Source organism: Narcine bancroftii, chromosome 1 (genome assembly GCF_036971445.1).
Source record: "Narcine bancroftii isolate sNarBan1 chromosome 1, sNarBan1.hap1, whole genome shotgun sequence".
In the NCBI taxonomy this organism is placed as follows: Eukaryota; Metazoa; Chordata; class Chondrichthyes; order Torpediniformes; family Narcinidae; genus Narcine; species Narcine bancroftii.
Window position 1 is genome coordinate 56,639,156 of NC_091469.1, and position 20,985 is coordinate 56,660,140.

At 41.3% G+C, this 20,985-nt stretch overlaps 1 protein-coding gene across 1 annotated transcript in view; it reads left to right on the forward strand.

Annotated features, from left to right (window-relative positions):
* carm1l (coactivator-associated arginine methyltransferase 1, like) overlaps positions 1-20,985 on the forward strand; it is a 102,162-nt gene that overhangs the window by 21,995 nt on the left and 59,182 nt on the right. The window contains exons 2-4 of the mRNA XM_069927428.1: positions 555-680; positions 9,260-9,366; positions 13,317-13,421. Coding sequence (XP_069783529.1) covers positions 555-680; positions 9,260-9,366; positions 13,317-13,421 — 338 coding nt within the window. The remainder of the gene's footprint in view (positions 1-554; positions 681-9,259; positions 9,367-13,316; positions 13,422-20,985) is intronic.

The window sequence follows — 20,985 nt, forward strand, 5'->3', positions numbered from 1 at the left end:
GCTAGATTTTTTCAGTTATGAGTTCCACTGTCTGGCTATACTGGGTAAAGAAGTTGTGCCTGAATCCCTAATTGGATCTACAAGTGACTGTTTTGTATTTATGGCCCCTACATTTGATTTCTCTTACAGGAAATATTTTTCTTTTTTTAAACTACCATTTCATCATCTCAAAGACCTCCACTGGGTTGCCTCTGGGCCTTCTTTTTACTGCTGTAATTTCTGGATGATTTGTTTTGTAACTCAAGTGAAACTGCTCACTCAACCTTACAGGAAAGTTTCCAGTTTGGACCTGTAAGCAGAGTAAGAGATCTAATCATGCAATAAATATTGCAAATCAGCCTTAAACTCTGAATTGCACATGAAGGCAGCATAAATACTGGCATCCGCAGAGAAAGCATTTAGACACTGGCATTAGTGGTAAGTGGCCACAGAAAATGGATTGCACTAAGTTGAGATTGTACATTGGTGAGAATTTGAATGCACAGTTGGATTTGAAGCCTAGATTAAAATGAGAAGTGATGTTGGTGATCTGAAAAAAACTTTGTTTCTTTTAGGAAATGGCGTGTGTGTCTTCAAATGCTCCATAAACCGGGAGACAGAAAGTTGTCGGGTGGGGAAACAGACCTTCCTCATTACAATGGGGTGCAGCAGTGTATTACTTCAGTTTAACACACTTAATGGTGAGTATACAATGGAATGATGGTTTGGCTCAGTGCAATGCAATAACTTAAAATTTTAAAATTTAAATGTAGACATACAGCACAGTAACAGGCCATTCTGGCCCATGAGTCCATGCTGCCCAATTAACCTACAAACTCCCCCGCCTTGTGTTTCAAATGGTAGGAGGAAACCTGAGCCCCTGGGGGAAACCCATGCAGACACAGGGAGAACGTACAAACTCATTACAGGCAGTGCGGGGTTCCAACCCCTGTCATGATCACTGGTGCTGTAACAGCGTCATGTTACACTTCAACCAATATATGCTCCAATGGATGATTTTACATGAATTATTTTTTGCCTTTTTGTTTTACCATGTTGGGTTTGCTGTGAACTCCTGTGTCTGGATTGAATCTGGTGTAGTGCCGCCAAAGCGGCACTACAACTCCTAGAAAGCATTGAACCGGCTATGTGATGTCAGTGCGTGTCGGGCGCGTGATTCTGGCTTTTAAAATGTTCTGTGGGTTCTGATGGGTAAGTCCATTTGATTCACTCAAAAAATGCCTTGTGTGTTTATTTCATCGTGGCCACAATTGGTGACCCCGACAAGTCCAAAAATGTATTTTTGGACAAACATGGATTCTGCAGCCGTTGCTGTGAAGCTACCATCTTTCTGGACAGCTGTGTCTTTACTGTGGTTCCAACAGGCTGAAGCGCAATTTTATCTTTGCAAAGTCAAGTTGGACACCAATCGTTATTACCATCTTGTCAGTGCCCTGAACCAGGCCATCGCTAAGAGGGTCAGTGAGTTCCTATGGGATCCACCATGTATCAGGAAGTATGACGCTTAAAAGCACTTTTATTACGGGTATATGGTATGTCCCATAGAGAAAGGGCAGCCAAACTACTACATCTCGATGGGTTGGGAGACCATGCCCCTTCAGAACTGATGGATGAAGTGCTGTTCCTGGCATCTGGCGAAAGTCCCAATATTGTATTCAAGCAGCTCTTTTTAGAGCAAATGCCAGACGATATTAGGCTCTTTTTATCCAAGTGTTCATTTGAAGACCCAAGGGCTATAGTGGCAGAGGCAGACATTCTATGGCTGGCTAAAAAGGACAGCAAGGAAGACAAGTCTGCGCAACCAGCCCCTCTACTCTTGACCCCGTGTCACACTCTAGTGCTCTTGGCACATCGCTCCCTACAAAAGACAATGCCTGAAAATGGTCAAGCAGCCTGTGGACACCTCATCTTAGTGTTGTTATCACAGGCGTTGGGGAATAAATGCCCTCAAATGCCTTCCACCCTGCTCGTTTGTTAGAAACACCCAGGTCAACCACCAGTAAGGGCTGCGGCAGTTAGGGAAAAACCTGCAAGCCTACTGTATGTATGGGACTAGTTGTCCCAGCAAAAATTTCTGATGGACATGGGTTCAGAAGTATTTCCACCCACTGGTTTTGACACATGCCATCCTACCCCGGACCTGCAACTACAAGCAGTTAACAGTTCCAACATTCTGACCTTTGGCACCAGAAAAATGAATGTCAATCTTTAGACTTGGTCATTCATTATTGCAGCAGTATCTCGGCCTTTGCTTGGTGCGGGTTTTCTTTGGGCTTATTCATTCCTCGACGACTTAAAAGGGTGAAGGCTAATAGATAGTACTACTTTTCAGACCATTACTCTGGCAGATGCTTATACTCCTACTCTGTGCCTCCAAACATTGAGTAAATCAGTGGATGAATTCTCCAAGCTATTGGAAGATTTCCCTGAGATTACTACTCTACAATTTTCTGCCTCCACATGGTCGCCAACCTCTATTGTGTTTCTGGACAATAAGGGGGAGGTAGGTGGGAAGTCACTTTCATGCCCCTCCCCCTGACATCAGAATACAGAAGTATTTAAGCAGTCCATTTCTGTGGTGTCAAATGGGATGGACATAAGTGGAAGAACCTCAGCAGCATGCGCTGGAGTTCGTATACAGACCCAGCAATTTGATCTGTTGGCGCTGCTGGCATATTTGTAGACCACCCTGAGAAACATGTTGCAGGCTTGCACAGTGCAGTGACAGTCAGTAACAGTTGCAGCATGCTCCTGTGAGTGGGGGGGGGGGGGGGGGGGGGCGGGGGGGCAGGGGAGGATTTGCAAAACTTGCTCGCATCTGGTTAGTCTTTGGGTGTGGATACATGACAAATTAAGTTTGCCTGGAATTGTGACCCATTGTTTATCTCCAGGCCCGCCTGCTATAATTTACCCTTTCTTAAGCAGACCTTGTGGCTGCTGCGCCCATGCTCTACTCGATTCCTTAGGATTCTGAACTACCACCTCCTTCGACTTGTTGGCATCGGAGGCCGCCAGATGGCGTGAGAGCAGGGACTGCCTTGCCTGCCTTGCGGTTGCCTACCGCCTGCTGCAGCACACTGAGCCACCCTTGCAGTGTATTGGTGGGTGTCAATGTGCATATCTGCCTCTTGAGCAGGCCATTCATTCGCTCGATAAGCCCGGATGCCTGTGGGCAGTAGGGGGTATGCAGCAGTCACAAGATAGCAGCCGCCGCTGCCCATTCCTGTACTTTTTGTCCCTATGAAGAGTGAGCCCTGGTTGGACCGTACCTCCCATGGTGGTCCATAAATGAAGGAGAGATATTGTGCTATCCTGGTCGGCCCACTGGCAGAGCACTGCCACCAGGACCCCCAAGTATGTGGCAACCATTGTGAGGATGGATCGCTTTTTATTTTAGCATAGGAAAAGCCTGATATAGTTGATTTGCCCCAGTGAATGCAGCCCAGAGGGTCTGTTGGCCACCCTCTTGCTTCATCATGGGAGAGTGCGGACCCCCCAGACCTTCTGCCCATCATTGGACCCCAGGTGCCCACTTTTACAATGTGCCCATGATACCAAGGGTCTGGGGTTGTTCTTTTTGGGGCAAATGGTGGGAAAGTTGATTGGAGCAGCTTGGTCTACAACGGCATTTTGTGGGCAGCTACAGCAGTTTCCCTGGAGGTGTGCATGTCCACGAGGTGGACCATGAACATTCTTTGTTTTGCCACCTCCAAAATGAACTGCCCAGTGCTGTTGTCCCCAGAGCAGGCGGCTGTGGATCTGCCACCCATCTCCTGCTACCGGGCCATGCCCTTGGCCACAGCCCAGGAATCCATGTGGATGTGGAATGGCCTGATAGTCTCTTTTAGGGTGAACCCCACAGCCGCCAACTCGACTAGTTGGCTGGACAACCTTCCTGCCCCCTCTCATGTAAGTATTTTACCCTTGATGGGGTGGAGCACCCATGGGTTGTTCCCAGCCCATAGAGGAAGGCTGTACTGTTGAGTAATTCAAGTGGGGGGCTGTCACTTTTGGTTAGACATATGACCTGTTCATGTAAGCGGCTCACCCTACGAGACCGGCCTCTGCATGGTCTTCCTTGTACCATTTCCACTTAACTATGGAGGACAGCTGGAAACGGCCCTCCTTATGAGTGGCTTTCACAGATATAACCCATCACATGATGGGGAGGTGTGACCAGAGTGTGACTGGGTGCTGCCTTCTAGTGCTCTGTGGCTAGCAGTGCGAGGTATCAGGCGAGCAGCTGGTGCTTGAAGTAGGGGAGTAGTGGGAGGCAGCTTCCAGGAAGGACTTGGTCCAAAAGCCAAGTGGAATTCTGCGACCTTGCCTCCTTTGCCAGAAGCGCCACTTGGCTATTGTCTTTGTGGCAGAGACCTGTAATTCAAAGGGTACTCCAGTCTGGTGGGAAGGCCAGCGACAATGCCTTTTTTTCTGTTTCAAATGCAGTTTGTTGTTCAGGTCCCCACTGAAAACATGTTTTTTTTTCCTGGAAATGCTGTACAGTGGATGGAGGAGCATGGTGAGATAGAGAATATGTTGGTGCCACTAACCCAAAAGACCCATAAAACTTTGCATCTCAACTTTGTTGGTGGGCACCACCGAATAGAGGATTTTGCTTTTACCAGCCGCAGGAAATTCTCTGCTGCTAGGCTGCCACTAGATGCCCAGGTAAAGGACTGTTTGACTGGGACCTTTCTGTATCTTTTCCAGGTTAATGGCCTATCCTTGCGCCCATAGCGAGGTGATTAGCATGTTGAGGATGTTGTGTGCCATTGAGATATCTGGGGGAGCTTGATATTTTCTAAGTACTGGATGATTATGTGGGGCTGTGCAAATAACCTTGGGGCAAACGGCAAAATGTTTTCTCTCTGCCCTCCCAGGTGATGGTAAATTGATCCTGGGAGTCGGGACTGAGGGAGATGGAGAAGAAAGTGTTTGCGAGGTTGACAACGCTATACCAATGTTTATTCTCCCTTCCCCTAATGCCCTCCATCTTTGTGACTACATCGGGGACTGCAGCAGTGAGGTGGCGGGGGGGAGGTGCAACTTTGTTTATTTGTGTGTAATCAATGGTCATGTGCCATTCTTCCTTCGCATGGGCTGGGCTCTTGAATGGTGAAACAGCAGGCAAGATTCCTTCACGCAATAGTGCATCAAATGATTCTGTAATCTCTTTGTTGTCCCCAGGCACCCGGTATAGTCAATTGCTGACGGAGGTGGGGGAACAACTAAGGCCAGGTAGCATCCATGGAGAGATTTTTTTTTTGAGACTCTGTTTCTCTATAGATGCTACCTGACCTAGTGAGTGCCTCCAGCATTTTTTCCTCAAGATTACAGCATGTTTATCTGCTTATTTTTGATTTATTCTATTCCTTGCTGTATTTGCCAGCTTTCATGAGCAAGTGATCCATATGTGGATGCAAATCAGAGAAGCAAATGGAAAGTATACTCATAAGTAATGGGCCTGAATATTACAACTAAGTGTTGAGTCACTTTATTCTTGATAAGAATATTCTCCTCAGATACACCACTTTTAGTGGCTGAATGCATTTTTTAAAATTGTTTGGCTGATCCTTTAATTTTTTTTGGCAGTACTCCATCTGGTTTTGTTTGCTGAATAGAATCAAATAGCTGCCTTCTGATTCTTATACAGTGCTTGGCATGAGAAATTGAGCCAATCACAAGAATGCAATGAATGTGTATTTGTTAAGAATGGAGCATGTTAAGTTCTTAAATTCTGTAAATTGATTAGCACGGGCAGATAGGCAGATACTAATGTTATTTTGGATCATTCAACAAAGATGTAGTTAATCTGGGGATACTTGTGAAAATAAGTTGAGCCTCTAAATTTTTTATTTCAGTACCAAAAGCATCATTCATTTTCACCTGGTCTCCACTTTCCCTTTGTTCTCTCTACCCCTCCCCACTCTCTCTACAGTTTCAAATTTGTTTAATCACTAATTTTTCACATTATTGGTTGAAATGCTAATTATTGTTCTCTATCTCCCTCTCTTTCCCCTTATTAGATTGGTCTTCACTGTGGAAGACATTAGTAACATATCAGACGGTCATGGATATCTGGGAAGCGAAGTGAGTGCAGTCAAGATCACAGGTTCTTGGGAATCTAAATGGTCTAAAGGTAGATAAGTCTCTTGGACTAGATGGAATGCACCATTGGGTTCTAAGGAGATAGCTGTAGTGATTGTGGAGGCATTGGTAATGATCTTCCAGGAATCAATAGATTTCTGGCATGATTCCAGTGGACTGGAGAATCGCAAATGTCACTCCCCTGTTTGAGAAGGGAGCTGGACAGCAGAAAGGAAATTATCGACCTAATAGCCTGACTTCGGTGGTTTGGGATGATTGTCAAGGGTGTAGTTACGGAATATCTGGAGGTGCATGAAAAGATAGACCCAAGTGAGCATGGTTTCCTGAAAATCATGTTTGACAAACATTGCAATTTTTTTTTTAAGAGATCACTAGTTGGATAGACAGGGGAGATGCGGTAGATGTTGTGATTTTGACTTTCAAAAGGCATTCAACAAGGTGACACACATAAGGCTGCTAAAAAGATGAGAGCTCATGGAATTACAGAGAGGATACTAGCATGGGTAGTGCATTGACTGATTGGCAGGAAACACAGAGTCGGAATAAAGGGGTCCTATTGTGGTTGGCTACTCATTACCAATGAGTAGCCACAGAAGTAATTGTTGGGGCTGCTTCTTTTTACATTTCATATAAATAATTTACATGGAATAGATGGCTTTTTGGCTAAATTTTCAGATGATACCAAAATAGGGTGGGTGATGCTGAGGATACAGAAAGGCTGAAGAGAGACTTGGATAGATTAGGGGAATGGCAAAGAGGTTACAGATGAAATACAATGTTGGAAAGTATACAGTCATGCACTTTGACAAAAGACATAATTAGACAGACTGTCATTTAGAAGGGGAGAACATTTAAAATCCTGACGAGCAAAGGGACTTTGGAGTTCTAGTGCAGAACACCCTAAAGGTTAACCTCCAGGTTAAATCAATGGCAAATGAAGCAATCTGTGTCTGCATGCGGCAAAACCTAGGCACAGGGAGGTGTGAGACTAGTGCCAGGCAATTACCATATTAAACAAAAAGAAATCTAGCTGAATATCCTTGACATTCAATACATCCTCATCATCAATGTCCTATGGCTCACCACTAACCAGAAACAACTGAACTCACCACATAAAAGCTGCAGCTCTGAAAGCAGGTCAGAGGCTGGGTATCTTTTGGCAACTACTTTGCTCTTTCCACCTCTATCAGCATGAATCATGACTCTATTGGAAGACATTCCTATTATCCATATGAATGCAATTCTAATAACTCAAGAAATTCAGGACAAAGCACCCCCCTTTGCATGATGGTATCCCACTTCTCTAAAAATTCATTTTACTCCATTGCCAGAATATATTTACATACTGCAGTGTAGTTACATGCCCAGTTCACCCCAACAACACTTCCCAAACACACAACCTTTACCTCTCGGAAGGACAAGGGCGACAGGTACATGGGACCACCTCCTTCAGAAGGCTGTCATTCATCCTGACTTGGGAATCTATTGATGCTCTCTGTTGACGCTAAATACTGAAGACTCCCTTCCCAATTATTCAGCAGAAGGACACAGCAATTCAAGAACGTGGCTTAACATCACTTTTCCCTTAAGTTGGGCAATTAATGCTGATGCCCAGAGCTGGAAAAATAAATGGAAGGAAAATGTTGCTTGGCTTGCTGAGTACTTACAGCATGTTCTGATTTTTATTTCAGATTTGCAGTGTGTCAAGTATTTTGCTTTTTGAATCGGATCATGTTGTTTTGGGGGGGGGGGGGTCAGAGAAATATTTTGTCATATAGAATATTTGTTTTGTTGGGTGCTGAATTGAGTGAGTAATTAAAGATTAAATGTGTCAAATTGGTGACCATAATTTTTAAACTTCGGTACAATAAAGTTTAGCTGAACTTGACAAGCAGAAATAAAAGCATAAAATGCTGGAAATACTCTGCCAGTCAGGAAATAACTGGAAGGAGAAAAGATTAATGTTTCAGTTCAATATAATTTCATTAGATTGGATAGATGTCTAATTTTTAACTTTTCCTCAATCAAAGAAGAACAATTATTTAAGCTTTATTGATTTATTTTGGACTGGGGAGTGCAGTAGAATGGAGGGATCTGGAAATACAGATAAAATATTCCTGGTAGGGTTGGAAAGAGAGCTTTTGGCATATTGGAGTTGGGATATTATGGTAAAGTTGGTGAGGCTAAATTTGGAGTATTATGTGCACTTTAGATCACCTTACTACAGGAAAACTATCAATAAGGTTGAAAGAGTGGAAAGAAGATTTACTGGGATGTTGCAGAAACTGAAGAAACCTGGTCACAGGGAGAGATTAAGCAGGTTAGGGCTTTATTCCCTGGAGTGTAGAAGAATGAGGGGAGATTTGATAGAGGTAACCAAAATTATGAAGAGTATAAACAGAGTGAAAGGAAGTAGGCTTTTTCCACTGAGGTTTAGATGAGATACAAACCAGAGGACATGGGTTCAAGATGAAAGGGGAAAATTTTAGGGGAACTTCTTCACACAGAGAGTAGGGGAGTGTAGAACAAGCTGCCAGCTGAAGTGGTGAATGCAGGTTCAGTTTTAACATTTAAGAAAAATTTGGACAGGTACATGGATGTGAGGGGTATGGAGGGCTATGGACTGGGTGCAGGTCAGAGGGATCAGACAGATTAATAGAAGGGTTGAAGGGCCTGTTTTCTGTGCTGTAATGTTCTATGGTTATAATTATTTACACATCTGCAAATTTTATGTTAATTTTATCTGTTGTAAATTAATAGTTCTGCTCCTCCCTCAAATCCAGATGAGCACCCAATACTTGGCAATCCTGAATTATGCAATTTATCCAGTTGTATTGAACATTTGCCATTTCAAACAGCACTTCAGCAGTATATTTGCATAAGTACATTATAGTAAATTCCTGAGGAGAAGCTCATTTGTTTATTTATTGGAATTGTATCACTGTTGCTTAAAATAAGGTTTTACGGTAGTAGCATAAATGTCAAGGTTGTCCATGATTCAACTTCAACCAGAATTGCTGATAATGCTTGGAAGTGCTGTCAGGAAAGTGTTTCAAAAATGCTATGTGTTGGTGTCTTTGAACATTTTGTCCATTCACTTTCAACAGGATGTTTGAGTTATTTTCAAAACAATTCATCCCCTTGTTTGCAGGGTTCTTTACCTTTTACAATTCCTTAAAGATTTTTAAGAGTTCCAATAAAGCTCCCTCTGCATTCAGCCAACGAACAGAAGATGCTTCTGCAACACAGTACTTCCAGGTGAGAATCCATCAGTTTGATCATTATGCATTTCTTGTCAGTGACTAAAATGTTCTGTCTGTGGTTGAAGAAAAGATATGCTGAGAAATTCAATTTCATTCCTTTTTGCTGTGCTCAATGAGTCCTATTTTGTCCTCTCACCAGATCAAGTGTCACAGAAAAAGTGTGGAATGGCAACATTCTTAAATGAATTATTATTATTACAACCTGGCGAAATAGAAGAACTGCAGATGCTGAAACCTTGAGTATGCAACAAAAAAAAAAAGCTGGAATGGCTCAACAGGCCAGGTAGCATCCAAGTATAAAAATGAGGAGGTGGATGGCAGGGAGGTGCTAGGTAGAGGACAAGAAGTCAACAGATGGAAGAGGTGGAGTGGGCAACAATAATGATAATTTCCCCTTTAAGAAAGGTTAAAACACCACGTAAGATTATGCAATTTGCCACAAAGATGAGGAAAATAATTGTGAGAGGGATGCAATCATGGGAGTGGGTGGGGAGGAGGTAACATCATACCTGCTCAGATCAAGTGATCTGATCACACTAATGATGACAACAATCCATTGCAAGCAGCAATAAAGGGAGTGAAAACTTAAGTACACATCTAACTGCTAGTAATGAGATTTTCAATACACTTGAAACGACTGAGGTGAGCAATGGACATGGTGGTAATGGTTATATATAAAACAGATTAAAATGATGTTCCAGTACGTGTCAAGGATTTTTTTGTAGTTGGAGATTATAAGCAGATAGTGGATTTTGACTTTTTAACAATTTTCAAGAATCAATTTATTGTCAGTGCACATGTTACACAAAATTTGTTTTCATCTTCCACGAGGCAGTCAGATTTGCCATTGTCAGAAATTGCCTGAAGTGCCTCTTGCAGTCAGAGAAAGAGAGTTCCCTCTGAGACACTGTGTGTCCATGAATTCATTTCCAGTGTTCCTGCAGCCACCCAATCCAGTCCAAACCATCAGTAGCCCGAGCTCCAGATCTGAACATCTGACATGATCAGGAACCCTTCGGCACCGTCTTGTACCAGTTCCGATACCTGGTATCAGTTCAGTCAGACTTGAACCATTCTCTAGGAATCTGTAGCCCAGTGTGAATCCCTCGACTGCAGTTGCCAGCAGCTCACAGATTGCATCGGTTCCTTGCAAATAATAATTTAGTGGATCAGGACCCATTATTGAGATTAAAGTGGGAAAGGGAAATGTCAACTATATTAAAGGGTGCAAGAACCTGGGGAAGGCTAAATGGTGATAGGGTACTGGAAAAAATTAGGGTGGCACAGTTGGTGTAGTGGTTAGAGCAACGTTGCTAAATTTGGAGTATTGTGTGCACTTTTGGTCACCTTGCTACAGGAAAGCTATCAATGAGCGATCAGGACCAAGGTTGGAATCCTGGGCTGCCTGTAAGGAGTTTGTACATTCTCCCTATGTCTGCATGGGGTTTCCCCAGGGGCTCCAGTGTCCTTCCACTGTTCAAAAACAAACCGGGGATTGTAGGTCAATTGGACAGCATGGGCTCATGGGCTGAAAGGGCCTGTTACTGTGCAGCATAACGAAATTTAAATTTATAAATTTAAAAAAGTTGGGAGATGGGGAGAGACTAGTAGGGGCAGTTAAGAAAAAAACAGAAGAGGGAAGAAAAGAGATGAAAATAGGGAAACCAGCTGGAAAAATTGATGTTCATGCTATTGGGTTTAAGTTGTCCAGGAGGAATATGATGTGTTGTTCCTGAAGTTTGTTTGGCCTCTCCCTGACAATAGATGAGGCCAAGGACATGCAGAACTATGTGGGTCTATGTTTAGATCCACAGACAGTGCAGATGTTTGATGAAGTGGTTGCCTTAATCTGCATTTGATCTCACCATTGTAGAAGAGGCCACACCGAAAGAAGTTGATCAGGTTAGAAGAAGTACATGTAAAGCTCCGCCTCTGGTCTGATTGTGGCCCTGAAAGGAGCTAAGGAAGAAGGTTTTTAGCAGACATGTTTAAGAGGTGGAAGGTTGAGTGGGAGGGAAAAATGGACCTGGGGTCTCTGAGAGACTGATCTCTGCTAAAGTCAGATGAAAGTGGGGAGGGAAAGATGTGTCTGGTGGTGGGATTGTGATGAATGTGGCAGAAGAAATTTTGGATATCAATGACCTAACCTACTGCACAATAGAAAACAAGTGAAACCCCAAATGCTGGAATCTGAAGCAAGGTTAACATAGCAGTTAGCGCAACACCTTTACAGCGCCAGTGATCAGGAGCTGTCTGTAAGGAGTTTGTATGTTCTCCCCAAGTCTGCGTGGGTTTTCCCCATGGGCTCCTGTTTCCTCCCACTGTTCGAATCCTGTTGGGGGGGTAGGTTAGTGGGGTGTAAATTGGGCGGCATGGACTTGTGGGCTGAAATGGCCTTTTACTGTGCTGTATGTCTAAGTTTAAAAATTAAAAAAAACACAGGAAGAGTCCCTGAACTGAAATATTAATTGGTTTTTCTATCCACAGACACTGCTTAACTGATTGAGTTCTTTCAGTATTCCTGTTTTTGTTTCTGTTTTCACCAGTCTGATTCTACCATTAAGTTGCCAAGAGGAGTATGGAGATTTAAGTAGGGAAGACATTAGGTTCTGGATAATGGAACTACAGCTTTTTGATTTGCCCTCAAATAAAAAGTATGAATCCAACTTGAAGCTCCACATTGCAGCCACATGGATTTTGCACAAAAATGAGTTCGTAAATTCAAGATTTTGTACATATTGTACCTTGTTCATAATGCCCAGAAATGCTGTACATGTTCCTCTGGTTAAGCTGCAACTAGTGAGCAAGATGCAAAGTTTCTCTTCTAACAGTTGCTAGCTGACCTGCTTCCTGTTTTTTTTAAATTTAAGCTATATTACCTATTCTTGGATTTAATTATAAAGTTCACACAATTATGACTAAGTTCTCAATATATACCCAGTATCTAACTGCAGCTAAATTTCATTTATCTATCTGGTGAAATGTATCCCTCCTGTTCTTTTGTTTTTGCCATCTTCCATTGAAGGCAGGGATCTCTTGTGGAAAATACGTCCGGAGGGTTTGAGAGCAAAATTACATTAATTTCTTTTAAATTCTATGGAGAGAGTGAAATATGAAAGCAGCTGCTTTCCAGAAGGTTAAATGGCTTAAATTGTTGTGGTTGCCTATAGGTAAAATGAGGAAGTCAATATAGTAGATTTTTACTGGGAAGTGATTGCTCTGTTCAGTATCAAATGGTGTGTGATGTTTGACTGATCTTCTGTCTTAGCATCTTCCCAAGACAGAAGCAACTCCCTGGAAAATGGAAAATATCTATCTCCCCTATCTTAGCAACATTCCTAGTATTTTTTTTATGATGAGTAAGAAAGAAGTCTTTTTAATTTGTAATGCACTCAAGTTTAATCAATATTCTCAGGATCTGCATCCAATATCAAACCATCATTAAGTGAAAATAGATTATTTGATCACAGGGTATTGTAAGGTAAAAACATCATGAGATGGGACCGGAGAAGGAGTCACCCAGTACTAAGGAGTAATAGAATGCAGATGTGACCCTGTACACTCAAGATAAGCTTTGCACTAACAAGAATGATGTGCAGCAGACTAACAGAGAAGGATAGCAACAGTTTATTCATTGGACAATGTCATGGTATGATCATTTACTAAGTACGTATCCTGAGGTATGAAAAAAACACCACTTGCTGATAACGGCAGAATGCGCCTTCTCCAACTAACACTGTTAGTTGCAAGTGTTACAATCCGGCAATAAAGAACAAAGAACCTTGATTTCGACTCAGTCTGGTGTTTGACTCACTCATTCATGAACAAAGCAGACCTAACAGTATCCAGATTGCAGGGTATCTGCTGTTTGCTCTGTATCAGCCCAATGCTCTGAATTTATCTGCTCCTGACTAAAATCATGTTCTGTTTTTTTTTTCCTTTCAGTTTTACAGCAATTTATCACAGCAGCAGAACATGATGCAGGATTATATAAGAACTGCTACTTATCAAAGAGCAATACTCCAGAATCATGTTGATTTTAAGGACAAGGTGAGTGTTCAAAATTCAGGAATTGCATTGACCAGCTTAGTACTTAAACCAGTTCATTCATCCCTCAGTTTTCTCAATCCGAACTTGACTCTCAAATTGTGATCAAATACAAAAGCAATAAGTCAAGTCACATTTACCTGTCATTCATACCATTCATTGCGCACACACAGTAAAGATGAGTTAGCGTTTCATCTCCTCCAAGCATCCTGTCTCCACTAATTTCTCCAAATTTGATGCTTTGGGTAATTTTGCTTTTTATTTTTTAAATCTTTATTCCAAGACTCTTGTTTTAGTCCATTAGAGTGAAATGCACTAATTCTCACCAAGTGAAATGCTGGTCACAAGCATTTGGATTGACTGAGATCCTAATCTACATATAGAACTCCCAAAATTGAGAAGTCTACATGCCATTTCTAACAATAAGATTCTACTTTTCTAAAATTAGTAAACATTGAGAAATTTAATGGCATTTAATTTTCATGGCATTTAAACAGCCATTGCAAACTACATTTACAGCATCTGTAGACTTTCCAATTTTGCACCTTGCATACAAATTCTTTCTTTGATTGTAAAGTGCCAGTTAATGAAGTAGACCAAGGCGGCATAGTCAGGCAATAATCATGGCTTTTATTAGCAGAAACTAATGGTACAATAATGAAAGACAATAAGTGCATACACAGTTATACCCACAGGGAGTGTCTTAAGTGGTAGAGATAATACACGTCCAATGTCAGTAAAGCTGGGCTAGGCATAGTGGGAGACTGAGAGCTCAGCATAGATTCACTACAGTCTCCTCCTGGCAGAAATAGGGTTAAAATCAAAGGGACAGCTGCCAAGTAGAATTCAAGCAAGCCAGCAATCTACTGCAAGTGTAATACAATAAAATAAATGGCATTGAGAATTCACTGACATAGCCAAAACAAGGCTAGTAACTAGCAGGGCAATCAGAATATAATGAGATGTTTATGAATACTGAAGCCTCTCTGGTTGTTTATGGATATGAGTAGACCTCCTTATCAGAACAGGTGCAGGGGTGGCAGCCTTGGGAACTGGGTGTGTTGATACAGTTCCCTGGACTGTAGTGTGAGAAGGCCGGACTTCTGGACCCACTCCAGAATCACCAGCATGAGGCAGTGGGGCCTTAGCATAGCCATCTGAAAGCTTACTAGGGGTCACAGGCTAGGGTGGCGATTCCAACCTCTCAGGATCTCTCCGAGTAGGGGTGTGCGGAAGGGGTCAACCAGGCGGGGCCAGATTTCTTAGGGGTACAGTGTCCGTGCTCCCATCTGGGAATTTAATGTGGGCATAATTGGGGTTAGTGTGCAGTAGCTGAACTGGCTGGACTAGAGGGTCCGAGCATGTCTCTTCAGCAGTACGGTTCCAGGCTTAGATAGACAGGCTGGCCAGTCCATCACAGTCCCTGATTTCCTTGGAAAAGTAAACATACGTTCATGAGGTGTTTGATTTATTGCAGTACACAGTAGAGACCGAATAGAATGTAGCTTCTCGGGCAGCACCTCCTGCCACTGAGTAACAGGGTAACCATGTGTCTTTAACACGAGGTTAACAGTCTTCCAGACTGTGGCGTTAGACCTTTCGACCTGCCCATTGCCCAGGGGGTTGTAGCTTGTGGTGCGGCTGGTGGAAATTCCCTTGCGTTACAGACCTTGACACAGCTCTGTACTCATAAATGCTGAGCCTCTGTATGAATGTAACTGGGAAAACCAAAAATACTGAAAATTCTGTCGAGTGCATTGATGACAGACACCATTGAGTCGTCGGGCAGGGTATCGTGAAGGGAAATCTTGAATATTCATCGATTACAGTAAGGAAAAATAAATTTTTGTTGTTAGAAGGTTTCAGCCCTTTAAAATCTAAGCTGATCCTCTCAAAAGGTCAGGTCACCTTGATGAGAGTGGCCTCTGGAGCTTTAAAATACTGCGGTTTGCATTCTGTGCAAGCAGGACAGCTTTTAGTCAGTTTTCTGACTTCGAGGGAGTAAGGAAGGTTGTTAGCCCTTGCTTAATGGAAGAATCTTGTGACCCCTGGGTGGCACAGTCTGCTTGTGAATCTCCTTTAGTCCCTCAAGCTGAGCACCGGCAGCAGCTCGTGACAATGTGTCAGAGGGATCATTTAACTTGCCAGGTCTGTGCAGGATCTCATAATTGTAAGTTGAGAGTTCTATTCGCCAGCGTGCCACCTTATCATTTTTAATCTTACTTTTGTGTTTAGTACTAAACATGTAGGCTACAGATTTCTGATCAGTGATCAGGGTAAATTTCCTGCCAGCTAGAAAGTATCTCCAGTAGCGAACAGCTTCAATGATAGTCTGGGCTTCTTTTTCAATGGGCAGATGTTTAAGTTCAGGTCCGTGTAACGTGCGGGAGAAGAATGCCACGGGTCTGCCCTTTTGATTAAGGGTTCTTGCTAAAGCACAATTTGAGGCATCAGTTTTCACTTGGAACGGGACATCCTCGTCAATGGATGAGAGTGCAGCTTTGGCAATATCAGCTTTAATTCTCTCAAAAGCTTTCAAGGGGAAAGGTATAACTGTGTATGCACCTATTGACTTTCATTATTGTACCATTAGTTTCTGCTAATAAAAGCCATGATTATTGCCTGACTACACCGCCTTTGTCTACTTCATTAACTAGCATTTCAATTTTATTAGCAGAAATGGATGCAGTACTCAAGCCAGAGTAGCAGGTAATTGACAAGTCTGCCCCAAGAGCCAGAGAAATTTTCAACCACTGGATTGCTTGTTTCGATTACTACATGGCTCGAAACAACGTGGTTGATGAGGCAATACAGTGGGGCCACCTGAATTCCCGACTGAGTGAGGTCCCTTTTGTTGTAATGCGAGGAGCTACAACTGACCGTTTACTATGCGGTGCCCCGGAACGTGGTACTTGTTTGACACCAGTTGCTGACTAGACACCAGAAACCTGGGGAAAGTGATGCTGCCTATGCACTGGCCCTCAACTCGCTGGCAAACGAATGCGATGTCAGGGCAGTTAATGTGGAACAACACCGTAATACTTTGAAGTTGGATGCTTTTGTCAATGGAATTGACTCCAGTTCCATCCATCAGAGGCCACTAGAGACCGAGCCCCTGACCTATGACCGGGCAGTCACTCTAGACAAAACACTGAGAAGTGCCAGACCGTCCAGTGAAATCCTGGAAACCGAAAGGGAAACATCCAGGAGTGCTGGAACCCCAAAGGGGAAAAAGGGGCAAACCCCTGGCAAATACTACTTCTGTGATAAGAGCTGGCGCCCCAGATATAAGTGCCCGGCTTGATTTGATACCTGCAGCCTGTGGGGAAACGTGGCCACTTCGCTAAAGCATGCAGGGCAAAAAATACTCCCACTGATAAGAAGAAAAGTGCCAAAAAAATTCATCCTGGAGCTGCAGGAATGAAAGACAATAGGTGCATACACAGTTATACCCACGGAGAGTGTCTTAAGTGGTAGAGATAATACACGCCCAATGTCCATAAAGCAGGGCTAGGCATAGTGGGAGACTGACAGCTCAGCATAGATTCACCACAGATTGGTTTGCCAATTTAGAATAAGCAGGCAAATTAAAGTTGGTTGTTGATTTCAGGGATGGGGATTTTCTGGAAGGAAGAAAAGGATGATGCTATAGTTGCATATGGGATCATTCCCAAATACTGAACTACACTGGCCCAGACCCAATCAAACAGGAAAAAACAAACAAAACAATTGAAGGGCATGGTTCAATTTTGATCTTAAAAATTGTTGATAAAGTTCGGAAAATATTTTTCTAAAATCTTCCTAAATTGGGGCACTCTCAAAACATGAATCAGTGAAGCTTCAAAAATTTTACACTTCTCACATAGTGGATCAACATCTACATAAAAACAAAGAAATTAATCTCCGCCTATATACTGACCGTTGCTTTTCAGCAAATTCCAAATCAATCAACAATGGAGAATAATCAGATAATATTCTTGTTTTGTACTCAGTATTCAAAATTCTTGATTGATTTTGAGCTGAAAGCAAAATAAAAGTCAATTCTAGAATGTGTATCAAATCTATTAGAATAATTTCTATCTCTAGGATGTATCCTTCTCCATATATCAATTGAGTTTAAATCCATCATTAAATATTACAAAGTTTTGACTGCCTTAGATTTAACTGTTCTTGATGATTTATCTAATGAACAAAAATTAAAATCTCCTCCTCTAAAATATTTTCATGAACATCTGTTAAATTCAAAAAAGTATCTTGTATAAATTTTTCATCATATATATTTGGTGCATATTTATTAAACAGAATCCATTAATCTGAAAACATTTGACAATTTATCATTATAAATCTACCTGCCAGATCTGTAATCACATTTTGAATCTTAACTGGCAGATTTTTCTGAAATAAACTTGCCACTCCTCTAGCTTTAGAATTAAATGAAGAGAAAACTACTTGGTCTACTCAATCTCTTTTTAATTTTATGTTTTCTTTTTTAGTTAAATGAGTCTCTTGCAAAAAAGTGATATCTACTCCCAATTTCTTAATATATGACAAAATTATTTTTTATTTGTCCGTTAATTCCATTAATATTAAAACTCATAATCTTTAACTGCTTTATTCATTTTCTTTATTTATAAAATGCCTTTTCATCACTTCTATCCAAGAAGAATTCCAACAAATTAATTTAATCCTGAACATCTCCAAGTGCTAAAGAAGCTAGCACTACCACCCTCCATGGGCAAACCATGAAAACACATGCATGGGCAAACCACGAAAACACATGCGGCTGCCAGAAATCAAACTAACACATCCCCCGATCCACACATGGGGGGGGGGGGGGGGGTGGACTTTTTATCTAAGCAACAGTTCCATCCAATATAAAAAAAATATTCATCTGTCAAAGAGAAGAAAAAAAAGAGGGGAATAACACCCGCTCTCTTTATACATCAAATTCATTGCAACAAATGGGTACCCTCTATTACTTGAATTTTAGACAAATTCTGAGCATACTCTTTGGCTTGTACATAGCTTGTTTTAAAAAAAACACATTCTGTTGATCTGGAACAAATATTTTCAAAGGAGCTGGATAACACAAAACAAATCTATAACATTTATTATATAAAACTTTCTTAACTGGATTAAATTCTTTCCTTAAATAGAATTTGGCTCAAATCTAGATTTAAAAAAAAATCTTATCTCCTTCATAGCTCAAAGGTCCATATTCTCTAGCTCTTCTCATCACCAAACCAAGAAGCCTCCCTATCCTGGTATTTCAGAAATTTAACAGGATAGATCAGGGTCTCTGGCTTGGACCAGTTTTGGTCTCAAAGCTCTATGAGCTCTCAATTAATATCTTATCTTCAAAATGTTCTTCTCGAAATATCTTCAGTATACATTCTTTATCTTCAGACATTCCCACTATTTTAACATTATTTCTTCTACTATTATCTTCCAGAATATCAACTTTTTCCAACAGTTTTTCATTCATTGAAATTAAACTAGTCATGTATCTTCAAACATTTTTGACCTCTTTAATACGTTGTAATACTTCTTGAACATCTTGAATCTTATTTTCCAATTTATCAATTCTCTGTACATTATTTATGCCTGTCCCGCATCGGACTGGTCAGCCACAAACGAGCCTGCAGCTGACGTGGACTTTTTACCCCCTCCATAAATCTTCGTCCGCGAAGCCAAGCCAAAGAATTTATCACCTTTAAAGAATTATCCACGTTAACTGTCAAATCTGTTTCAACTTGCTTCAATTCTGCAGTCAGCAATTTAAAATTATTCTCCAAAGTTACAGCAAGTCCATCTATTTTAGTCTCAATCTTATTCATTTCTTTCTTAAAAATCTTTTTCTTGCCTCGAAATCGCTCCATTTCTGAGCTTGACATTTCTTCTTCACTCTCATATTCTCTGAAGCCTTTTCCACTGGAGAAGTATCACCTTCTTGTTCAGAGGTCGAAACCCTGGACTGCCCCTTTAAGAGACTTGGTATATTTTTGCAACTTTTTTCTTTGGTACCGCGCATGTGTAAAACAGTTTTAATTTTTTCTCTGGCACAAAATGAGGGATTATTAATCAATTAATCATCTTGCTCGTCCTATTTTAGATAACTATCTTTTTCAACCACTGGTGTTGGATGTACGTTTTAAGGAATGGTATAGATTAGGTATCAAAAGTTATAAAGATCTTTTCATTCAAGATAACTTTGCCTCTTTTGAGCAATTGTCAGCTAAATTTAATCTTCCTAATAGATGTTTTATTAGATATTTACAAGTTGGAGATTTTGTTCAGTCCAAGCTTTCGGATTTTATTTGAATCTCAATTTAATTTATTTTTTGACTTACAGTTCATTCACGGTGGATTAATATCATGTATTTATAATTACCTACTAGATTTAAGATCAGACTCAAAGGCTGGGATTAAGAATGGATGGGAACATGATATATTCTATTATTGATATTTTGATCTGACCCTTGGGTAAAGGAATCAAATGTAATGGAGAGAAAGCTGGAAGAGGGTACTGAAGTCACATGATCAGCCACAATTGTATTGAATGATGAAGACTCAAAGGCCTGAATAGCCTACTCTTACATCTTCATATGATTTTATTACTTCATTGAATATTTTTCTAAATTCTATGTCAACAACATCTATGCTGACAAACTGTTCCTTTCTTTAAGAAGGGCAATAGGAAGTTCTAAGCTGGTGAGCCTGACATCAATGGTAAGGAAATTATTGGATAAAGGAACAGCTCATTTCCTACCACTGATGTATGGCTCAGTAGCCCATAATTTCCCATTGCCCTTCTTAAAGAAAGGGATAATCTTGATTATTCTGCAGTTTTCTGAAACATCACTTGAGCTAAAGAGAACACAAGAATCTCTAAGGCCCCAGAAATCTCCTTCCTTGCCTCACTCTATAACCTGCGACAGATCCCATTAGATACTGGCTACTTATCTTAACACTGTCTCTTTCTTAATATCAATATTCCAGAATGTAAATGAGGCATCTTTCTATTTCAGCCAGCGGTTTCACAATAGAGCTCATATAATAGAATATCTGGGCCTTGCATGTAGAACCCGGCATGTGAATTTTCCACGTTTTCATGGATTTCTGTATTTTTAAAATCCATTTTACACGTTTTTGGAATATTTCTGCATTCAGGAGCTCAGATCGGGGCCCATCGGTCTTCTCATGGCTATCTTCGAGCAGAAATGCAGCGGGAACCTCGGGCTCCTGGCATATCACTTACAATCCTGAGATTCTTTTTCCTGCAGGCCAGGCCAAATTTCTGCTTATTGGTAGTGCAAAAAAACTGTACTCAAGAATGACGTATATACAAAAGAAAGAAATATAAACAAACTAAACAATACAGAGAAAAATAAAGTATTCAATAATAAATAATGTGCAAAGTATGAGTCCTTAAAGGCATCTCTGAGTTTGTTGTTTAGGGATCTGATGGTGGAGGGGAGCAACTGTTCCTGAACCTGGTAGTAGGAGTCTTGTGGCACCTATACTGCTTCCCTGATGACAGCAGCGAGAAGAGAGCATGTCCTGAGTG